This window comes from Neophocaena asiaeorientalis, unplaced genomic scaffold (assembly GCF_003031525.2).
Source record: "Neophocaena asiaeorientalis asiaeorientalis breed wild unplaced genomic scaffold, Neophocaena_asiaeorientalis_V1.1 scaffold177, whole genome shotgun sequence".
Classification (NCBI taxonomy): domain Eukaryota; kingdom Metazoa; phylum Chordata; class Mammalia; order Artiodactyla; family Phocoenidae; genus Neophocaena; species Neophocaena asiaeorientalis.
The window spans coordinates 16,519,806-16,529,899 of record NW_020172779.1 but is presented as its reverse complement, the minus strand read 5'-3'; the positions used below and the strand labels follow the sequence as shown (position 1 = coordinate 16,529,899).

The 10,094-nt window shown below is 45.0% G+C and overlaps 2 protein-coding genes across 6 annotated transcripts in view; one reads left to right on the top strand and one right to left on the bottom strand.

The window, feature by feature from the left end:
• Nucleotides 1–10,094, top strand: part of ZFAT (zinc finger and AT-hook domain containing) — a 167,521-nt gene that overhangs the window by 71,218 nt on the left and 86,209 nt on the right. For all 5 annotated transcript variants that reach the window (XM_024741220.1, XM_024741218.1, XM_024741219.1 and 2 more), the window contains exon 8: nt 8,208–8,295. In XM_024741220.1, the coding sequence (XP_024596988.1) occupies nt 8,208–8,295 (88 nt within the window). The remainder of the gene's footprint in view (nt 1–8,207; nt 8,296–10,094) is intronic.
• Nucleotides 2,541–9,237, bottom strand: LOC112397109 (uncharacterized). Its single transcript, XM_024741223.1, has 3 exons — nt 8,927–9,237; nt 7,653–7,780; nt 2,541–2,992 (listed from the first exon to the last, which is right to left on the bottom strand). Exons 1-3 carry the CDS (start codon nt 9,167–9,169, stop codon nt 2,566–2,568), a joined length of 798 nt encoding a protein of 265 aa, XP_024596991.1. The 5' UTR covers nt 9,170–9,237; the 3' UTR covers nt 2,541–2,565.

Below are 10,094 nucleotides of genomic sequence, written 5' to 3'. Positions count from 1 at the left end.
ATATATATGCAATAACGGTGTGCATACCGCACCCCACTTTCTCAGCGTGGTGGTGAGGCTCCAAGGAGAGAGCGCAAACGAGCTTTGTTATGTGAAGGTGCCTAAGGACGCTGGTCAAGCGTGGGGAGGCGTCTCTCCGGCAGGGAGCCCGGTGCCGTTCTGACCTGGGTCCAGTCCCCACGTCCGTGGGGGCCTTGGTTTCCTTGCCTGTGACCCAGAGAGATGGGGCCAGGTGCGCTGAAAGTCTGGTTGGGCTCTCACATTCCATCCAACACTTACCTCTTTGCAACACAGATTCCCATGTGGTGAAAAAACTAAGGAAATTTAAAGTAGAACGCATCCCCCTCTGTCCCTCCCCAAATGGGCCTATAGTCATGTCCATTCTGGTTGCACTAGGACGCCAGGATAATTTGGCTGAGTGCCCGTTTCTGTGACTCTCAACAACCGTTTCTTAGCTAAAGATACACCTAATGACTGGAAGGTGTGTGTACATTTAATGTAGCTTCTTCCCATCACCTCCGCCCTCCCATTAGTAGCCAGATGGCGTGACTTGGAGTCAAGGATGTGTTGGCATCAAGGAAACGTGGGGACCTGGTCAAAGGAGTTAGTCAATGACTGGAGCAAACCCATTTTATTTACAGCACTGTGCGAACTTTGTGAAAGGGAGACTTGAGAAAACATGGTTTCTGTACAATAAAAGGCAGGCTTTGGGTTCTAGCATGTTAGAGTTAAGACCCCATATCCACCTCTGTGATCCTGGGCAAATTGCTTAGCTTCCCTAAGCCTCAGTTTTGTCATCTGTAAAATGGAGATATGGTACTCTCTCCGACCTCTCAGGATTGTGAGGATTAAACTAGAAATTAAGTATAGAACAGCCAGGTCAGTGTTTTTTCAGCCCTCAGGTCATGATCCATTATAGGGTTGTGAAATTAGTGGATTACAACCAGTTTATCTTAAAAATGAAATGGAATAGAATGAAATAGAAATGATCAGCACTATTTACCCATGACAAGGTAATAGGTATTGTTTTCTGAGACCTTTTGTCCTGTGTTTCAGTGTGTTTATATGCCACTGTGTGTGCGAGTATGTTCTGGGTGGTGATGTCTAATGGGTGACCTCCTGTGTAGGTCCCATTAAATAACTTTGTAAGTCACTGTCCCCGATGATGTAAGTTATGACATCCTGAATCAGAATTACCTGGGGGTACACGTTTTGAATGAGATTCCTGGCTCAGACCTCCACCATAATTTGGGGGGGCGGACCTGGGAACCTGTTGTTTAAATAAGTTCGCCCTGATACAGACATTTGACATAGCAGGAAGTCGAGCTTATGGTGTATGTTCAGGATATGTCAGTCTGTCCCCTTTGTCTCTGGCTCGTGTCCCTTCTCAGAAGATCTCTCAGGCACCCAGCGCTCAGGGCACTGTAGCAGTTACAAGTCCACACTTGGGAAGAGCAGGCACATTTTGGCATTCAGACTCCACCATCTGCAAGTGGTGTGGCTTCATGACCTAACCTCTCTGACCTCTCGTCTGGAAAGTGGGGTGGCAGTCCCTGCCTCCGGGGTTGCTGTGGGAAGTTAGTGAGATGACGATTGTGAGGGACCCGGCACAGGTCCAGGCGTGACGGGGAGGCCAGTCTACACCAGCTCCTCCTTTTTAGTAGTGGTGGCAGGAGGAGGGAGGAGGAATAGTAACAGCGGTGGTGGTGCTTCCATCCAGGGTGAGGTGGCCTTTCAACAAATGTTTAAAATTAATGCCTGTCTTTGAGAAGTGTGTAGACTGTATTTGGCTATAAAGGTAAATGTATTTATGAAATCTTACGTGTCCTTGCTGGAAGTAAACTAAAATAATATATTGCCAACAAAGAGAAGCAGATGGAGCGACCTCCAATATCTTTCTGGAAATAAATGGGTCTGTCTATAGTTTTTTTTTTTAGAGTAGAGTAAAGTGGTATTCAGCTAAAGCAATTGGACAAAAGGTTTTTCCTTTCTAAGAGCTGCAAGAGTACGGTCTTTTCTTACGTGGTCGCAGACTGCCTGTTTCTGTGCTGCCCTGTTTGAGCATCTATCCGCAGTGCTGGGGACCTCTGGCAAGCGGAGTTTCCTGGGCCTGAAACAGCTGCCTGTTAGCAAGCCCGAGGCCGGAAGTGAGGGGCACGGCCTGCAAAGCAGAGCAGCGCTCAGCCGCGCTCAGTGGACAGGAAGAGCCTGGAGTTGAAATCCCATATGGAGCACGTTTCTGGCTCTTTTCTAACTTGTTAAATTAGCCACGATGGAAGTGTCAGTTTTCCTGTCTGTCACACTTGCTCTGTGTCCCACGATGATCAGTGGCCTCTGTGTGCTGGCGGTTCTCACCACTTTATGAGCCCCTTGAGGGCAGGGCCAGAGTCTCCCACCTTTGTCCCCAGTGCTATGTCCGGCACAGCACAGGGGCCCCGGAAGGTTTGAGGAATAAATGAGTGAGTCCGTGGCCTTTTTATTCCTGAGAAATTGTTCAGAGTGGAATCTCCCACCTTATTTTTTTAACCTGATGTCAGATACTTTATAGGTGTACTTATGTGATCGTTAATACACTTGGTGGCAGGGTGGAGGTAGATTTGATATTTTCCACCCACCGCTGGTTTCAGGCTTGAGAATTGCCCTGTGGCTTTGGGGGCCGAGGAACCTGCCACAGAGGCGTAGGCCAAGGCAGGGTTCGTCCAGAGCTGCAAGCCGCGCTTGGAGCTTCAGCCCCGGAGCTGCTCCGGCCCCGCCTCCGCCCCACACCCCATGGCCACTGCTGTCTGCTGCCACCTGCCTTCTTTCAAAGAGTCCTGTGTGGCTTTGAAGGCCATTTCCATCAGAGCAAACAAACTGTGAGGGCTGGGCTCTTTTACCGCCATTACGGCGCGGGGCGCTCTCTCCTCCTCTGCCGAGAACTCTTTTCACCACTGTGCTTTTTAAGTTTGCTGTGTCAGTTTGGGTTTTCATCTCCGGTCGGGGACTGAGGTTTCTGCAAAAGAAATAAATGAGTCCTTAGAGTGCACCCTTCTCCAACACCCTGTCTCACTGCCTGCATCCTTCCGACGGTCTTCAAAGGCATCAAGAAGTGAGGGACCCTGATAAACTCTAAGATAAATTGCTTTCAGACTATCAGAGATTAAAAGAAAAAAAATCAAATAGCAAGGGCTCAGGAGAGACCAGTGTAAACTCCTTCAAAGCCCTTCTGAATGCCTCCATCAGCTCTGATGATGAGGGCACTGGGGCAGCCAGGGGTGGCGACAGGCCTCCTCCGGGGCGTGTGCTGCCCGGGACGTCTTTCAAAAGGGCGTGAGAGCACCAGTTCCTGCGTGCAGGTGCCAGGAGTGATGGGGTGACCTGGAAGGTCAAGGGCATAGGAGGTCACTGATGGGAGTACATTGACAAGCCTGGACCCTGTGATGTAGCCTGGGTGGAAGTCGGTGGCATCGGCCACTGCAAAACTGGGCAGAAAGTACGGAGATTTCCCTGTGTACCCACTATCGCCACACGTGCACAGCCTCCTGCACTCTTGACATCCCATACCTTAGCGCTACCTTTGTTACAGTCGATAAACCTACGTTGACACGTGAGTAACACCCAGAGTCCGTAGTTTACATTGGGGTCCACTCTTGGTGCTGCACATTTTTGGGATCTGGACAAATGTTTACTGATGCATACCCCTCATTATAGTACCCCACAGCGTAGTTTCACTGCCCTGAAAATCTTCCTTGCTCTTCCTGTCCACCCCTCTCTCCCCACTACTCCCTGGCTACCACGGATCCCTTTACTGTCGCCATCATTTTGCTGTTTTCAGAATGTCTTATAGTTGGAATCATATAATATGTAGCCTTTTCAGATTGGCTTTTTTTCTCCTAGTAATATGCATTTAAGTTTCTTTCACATCTTTTCATGGCTTGATAGCTCATTTCTTCTTAGCACCGAATAACAGTCCATTGTTTGGTTGTACCACAATTTGTTCATTCATATACTGAAGGACATCTTGGTTGCTTCTAAGTTTTGGCAGTTATGAATAAAGCTGCTTCATCTGTGTGTAGGTTTTTGTGTGGACATAAGTTTTCAGTTCATTAGGATAGATACCAAGGAGTGCAATTGTTGGGTCATATGGTAAGAGTATTTCAGTTTTGAGAGAAACTGCCTTCCAAAGTAGCTGCACCATTTTGCATCCCCACCAGCAATGAATGTGAGTTTCCATTGCCCCACATCCTCACCGGCACTTGGTGTTGTCAGTGTTCTAGATTTGGATCATTCTGTAGGTATGTAATGGTACCTTGTCGTTTTGAGTTGCATTTCTCTGATGACATATGATGTGGAACATCTTTTCATATGCTTACTTGCCATTTGTATATCCACTTTGGTAGGGTGTCTGTTCAGGTCTTTGGCCTATTTCATCAGATGTAACTTTTGAAAATATTTTCTCTCAGTCTGTGGCTTGTTTTTTCATTCTCTTGACAGTGTCTTTCACGGAGCAGAAATTTTTAATTTTAATGGAGTCTAGTTTATCAATTCTTTTCTTTTTCAAGGGTAATGCCTTTGGGGTTATATCTAAAAAATCATTACCATACTCCAGGTCATCCAGGTTTTCTCCTGTGTGTTCTAGGAATTTTATAGTTTTGTATTTTGCATTTAGATCTGTGATCCATTATTAGTTAATATTTGTGGAAGGGTGTAAGGTTTTTGTCTAGGTTCGTTTTTTTTTTCTTTTGCATGTGCCTGTCCAGTTTCAGCATCATTTGTTGAGATAACTATCTTTTTTTTAAAAAATTAATTATTTATTTATTTTCAGCTGCGTTGGGTTTTTTGTATTTTGCATTTAGATCTGTGATCCATTATTAGTTAATATTTGTGGAAGGGTGTAAGGTTTTTGTCTAGGTTCGTTTTTTTTTTTCTTTTGCATGTGCCTGTCCAGTTTCAGCATCATTTGTTGAGATAACTATCTTTTTTTTTTTTTAACTAATTATTTATTTATTTTTGTCTGCGTTGGGTCTTTGCTGCTCTGCGTGGGCTTTCTCTAGTTGTGGCGAGCGGGGGCTACTCTTCGTGTGGTGTGCGGGTTTCTCGTTGCAGTGTCTTCTGTTGTTGCGGAGCGTGGGCTCTAGGCACGCAGGCTCAGTAGTTGTGGTGCACGGGCTTAGTTGCTCTGTGGCATGTGGGATCTTCCCAGACCAGGACTCAAACCCGTGTCCCCTGCGTGGGCAGGTGGATTCTTAACCACTGTTCTGCCAGGGAAGCCTGAGAAAACTATCTTTGATCCATTGTGTAGCATTTGCTCGTGTGTCAAAGATCCATTGACTGTATTTAAGAGAGTCTATTTCTGGACTCTGTTCTGTTCCATTTGATCTATTTGTCTGTTATTTCACCAGTAGCACATACTCTTCATCACTGTAGCTTTATAGTAAGTCTAGAAGTTGAGTAATGTCAGTCCTCCAACTTTGTTCTTCTCCTCCAGTATTTTTTGTTGGCTTCTGGGTCTTTTGCCTCTCCATATAAACTTTATAATCAGTTAGTCAGTACCCACAAAATAACTTGCTAAGGTTTTGATTGAGATTGCATTGAATCTGTAGATCAAATTGGGAAGAACTGACATCTGACAACGATGAGTCTTCCTATCCTTGAACCTGGAATAGCGCTCCATTTATTTAGTTCTTTGATTCCCTTTATCAGTTTTGAAGTTTTCCTCATATAGATCTTGTACATATTTTGTTAGATTTATACCTAAGCACTGAATTTTTTGTGTGCTAATGTAAATAGTATTGTGTTTTTAATTTCAAATTCCACTTGTTCATTTCTAGTATATAGGAAAGCAATTGACTTTTGCATATTAACCTTGTATCCTGTAACTTGCCATAATCGCTTGTTAGTTCCAGGAATGTTTTTGTCTGTTCTTTTAGAATTTCTACATAGGTGATTATGTCATCTGCAAACAAAGACAATTTTAATTTCTTCTTTCTCAATCTCTATATATTTTATTTCCTTTTCTTGTCTTATTGCATTAGCTAAGACTTCAGCTATGATGTTAAAACAGAGTGCTGGGAGGGGACATCCTTGCTTTGTTTCTAATCTTAGTGGGAAAGTCTCTGGTTTCTCACCATTAAGTATAATGTTAGCTATAGGTTGTTTGTAGATACTCCTTATCAAGTTGAGGAACTTCCCCTCTATTCCTGCTTTACTGAGATTGCTTATCATGAATAGGTATTGGATTTTGCCAAATTATTTTTCTGCCTCTATTGATATTATCATGTAGTTTTTATTTCTTCGCCTGTTGATGTGATGGATTACATTAATTGATTTTAGAATGTTGAATCAACCTTGTACCTGGGATAAATCCCACTTGGTTGTGGTGTATGGTTCTTTTTAAACATTTTGGGTTTTATGTGCTAATATTTTGTCGAGAATATTTGCATCTATGTTCTTGAGAGATACTGGCTTGTAATTTTCTTCTCTTGGGGTGGGTTTGGGTATTTTCTCTCTCCCATGAAGACATGGTGTTCTCCCTCTTGCAGGTCTCTGTCTACATTTCCTCTTTTTAAAAATTTTTTTATTTTTCAACATCTTTATTGTTATGTGCTAATATTTTGTCGAGAATATTTGCATCTATGTTCTTGAGAGATACTGGCTTGTAATTTTCTTCTCTTGGGGTGGGTTTGGGTATTTTCTCTCTCCCATGAAGACATGGTGTTCTCCCTCTTGCAGGTCTCTGTCTACATTTCCTCTTTTTGAAAAACTTTTTATTTTTCAACATCTTTATTGTAGTATAATTGCTTCACAATGGTGTGTTAATTTCTGCTTTATAACAAAGTGAATCAGCTGTACATATACATGTATCCCCATATCCCCTCCTTCTTGCGTCTCCCTCCCACCCTCCCTATCCCACCCCTCTAGGTGGTCACAAAGCACCGAGCTGATCTCCCTGTGCCATGCGGCTGCTTCCCACTAGCTATCTGTTTTACATTTGGTAGTGTATATAAGTCCGTGCCACTCAAGGACACTAGTCATATTGAATTAGGGCCTGCAAACTCATCTTAACTAATTACATCTGTAACGACCATATTTCCAAATAAGGTCATATTCTGAGGTACTGGGGGTTAGGACTTCAACACATGAATCTGTGGGGGCAGAATTTAACCCATAACACCCACCCTCTGAAGAACTGTCTTGTGAAATGGCATTACTCTGAGGGGAAAGGTGGAACTGAGGGTTAGGACTTCAACACATGAATCTGTGGGGGCAGAATTTAACCCATAACCCCCACCCTCTGAAGAACTGTCTTGTGAAATGGCATTACTCTGAGGGGAAAGGCGGAACTGGGGGTTAGGACTTCAACACATGAATCTGTGGGGGCAGAATTTAACCCATAACCCCCACCCTCTGAAGAACTGTCTTGTGAAATGGCATTACTCTGAGGGGAAAGGCGGAACTGGGGGTTAGGACTTCAACACATGAATCTGTGGGGGCAGAATTTAACCCATAACACCCACCCTCTGAAGAACTGTCTTGTGAAACGGCATTACTCTGAGAGGAAAGGTGGATGAGCAATGGCGTGACCCTTCACAAGAGCTTCTTCCTAGTTGAGAACGTGGCGCTGCAGGCAGGTGGGTTGATGAGCCAGCAGATGCACAGAGTGAGCCCCTTACCTGCAGCCTGGGTGGGACGTGGCCTTGGAGTGGTCGGAGCCTGGGGTGGGCGTCCGTACCCTCGGGTTCCGACGCTGCCTCTTTCTCGCAGACCTGGGGCTCTTTGCCCTTGGTCTTGGTTTCTTAATCTGTAAAAGCGTAATAATGCCTGTCCTTCAAGAGTGGTCATGAGTCTCAATAAGATAACTTATATGAACCCCTCACACACACCATGCCTTGAGCACTGGAGGGCAGAATACGCGTCGGGCCGTGGAGCAGCCCTGGTCTGCATGGTAGACCTCGAGGCCGAGCCCCGCCCTCCCCTGGCCTGGCCACCTCCACAGGTCCGTTGTCTCTAAGGCCCGTCCCTCCCTCCTGAAATGCAGGTGAGGCCATTGCCCCACTGGCCTTGAGCTCCCCGGGCTGTGCGGGGCCAGCTGCGGGCTGCGTGCCAGGCGCTGGGAAAGGCGCGCTGTGCATCTAGCTGTGACGGTGATGGTGGTGGTGGTGGTATTTTTCCACAGAGCCTGAGTTTTAAACGAGACGGTCCATTGATTATGCTCTCTTTCTGTTAAGGACAAAAGGAGTTATTCTTGTCCTGTGTGTGAAAAGTCTTTTTCAGAAGATCGACTGATAAAGTCACATATCAAGACCAACCATCCCGGTAAGCTTATGCATCTTAGAGTGGGAGATTGATTTTAAGATGCTTATGTTTATTTTAAGACACAGCATTATATATCAACTGTATTAAATGGAAATATAAGAGGGAATAAAGATATGAGTAAATTCAAGGGCAAGAATTAACTTTTTTTTAAAGCTCAGGAGTTTATATAATTATGTGCTTCATTTTATCCTTTTATCTGGTCCTCAGATATGTCTGCCCCAGTTTCATGATTCCCCCCACCTTTTGTGAAAAATTTTTCTTAGAGTATAGTTGATTTACAATGTTCTATTAGTTTCAGGTGTACAGCAAAGTGAGTCATTTATACATATACATATGTCCATCCTTTTTTTTTTTTTAGATTCTTTTCCCATATAGGCCATTACAGAGTATTGAGTAGAGTTCCCTGTGCTCCCTTCCCCTTTTAATAGTAACTGTGACTGCCTTTAGACGGCTCACTTACCCAGTGCAGACCCGACACATATTCTACTTCCTTGGCCCCATTGGTAAGTTCCTGAACCAAGTGATGGTTTACAAGGGGTGTAGGCTCCCTCCCAGGCTGAGGAACCCAGTGAGTTGGAGTGACCATCACCTTTGGTGTCCTCAAGCCCCAAACTCCCTGGGCATCACATACCTTGTCACTTTTGTTCTCACTGCCTGGGACCCTGCTCCTTGGTTCTGCCCAGTCAATTCCTGGGTATTCTCGACGTCCTCCCTCAGAGCCACCTTGGGGAGCCTTTGGTGGCCCCCCCTCCATGCGGACCGTCACGGTGCACTCACCCCTGTACTCTAGGCACTGGTATTCTCCCGCTGCCCAAGAGCCTTGAGGCAGGGCCGCCATCCTTAGCGGCTTGTCCCCAGACCCCCGGTGCCACATCGCTCGGGGCCCATGAGTGCAGATGTATGCTGTGTGTGCATAAATGGGGAACAGAGCAGCTAGGTCCGTGTCCCTTTTCTCTTTCTCTTACTTTGTGTCTGCTCCTCCTATTGGGGAACTGACCCACTGATTAAAGATGATACTGGAGAAAAATGAAGAAATAACGGAAGTGCGCTAACCCTCATGTTTCTTCTGGGATCGGGGAGCCTTGTGGCCTTCCTCCACGTGGGGACACATGGGTTATGTGATTCTCTGACCGCCCAGTTCTGTCCTCCCCGTGTTAACCCGCGTCCTGTGTAACCTGTGTCCAGTGTGGGCCAGGGATACCCATTTAACCCCTTCAACTTTTGCTTATTATTTAAAATTTTTTATTATGTAAAATTTCAAATGGGTACAAAATACACAGAATAATATAAAGAACAGCCAGGTACCCATAACTCGGCTTCCATAGTTGTCTACGTTTGGTCAAGCTGCTGGCAGAAACTGACCCCCACTTTTTTCCCTCAAATATTCTACAGTATATCCCAACATGATGTGATTTCCCCATAAAAAAGCTTCAGCCTGCATCTCCAACTAACAAGGACTTTTAAAATACAGAACTAACACATCACCATTAAAACAGTATTAAAAGTAGTTTCTTATTATCAGTTAGTATTAGTCCATTTAAAGTTTCCTCAGTTGACACAGACTTCCTTTTTACAGTTGGTTTGTTTGAATCGAGTTGTTATGTCACCTAAGTGTCTTGTGTTCTGCAGGACACCCCCAGCCCTGCTTTTTTCCCCATGACGTTAATTTGTTGGGGAAACTGAGTCTCTTTTCCTGAGTGGTTTCACATTCTGCCTTTGTCCTACTGTGGCCTCGTGATACTGTTTCTCCATCCCACACATTTTGTGTCAACAGAAATTTAGCTCTGAGACTCGCTTAG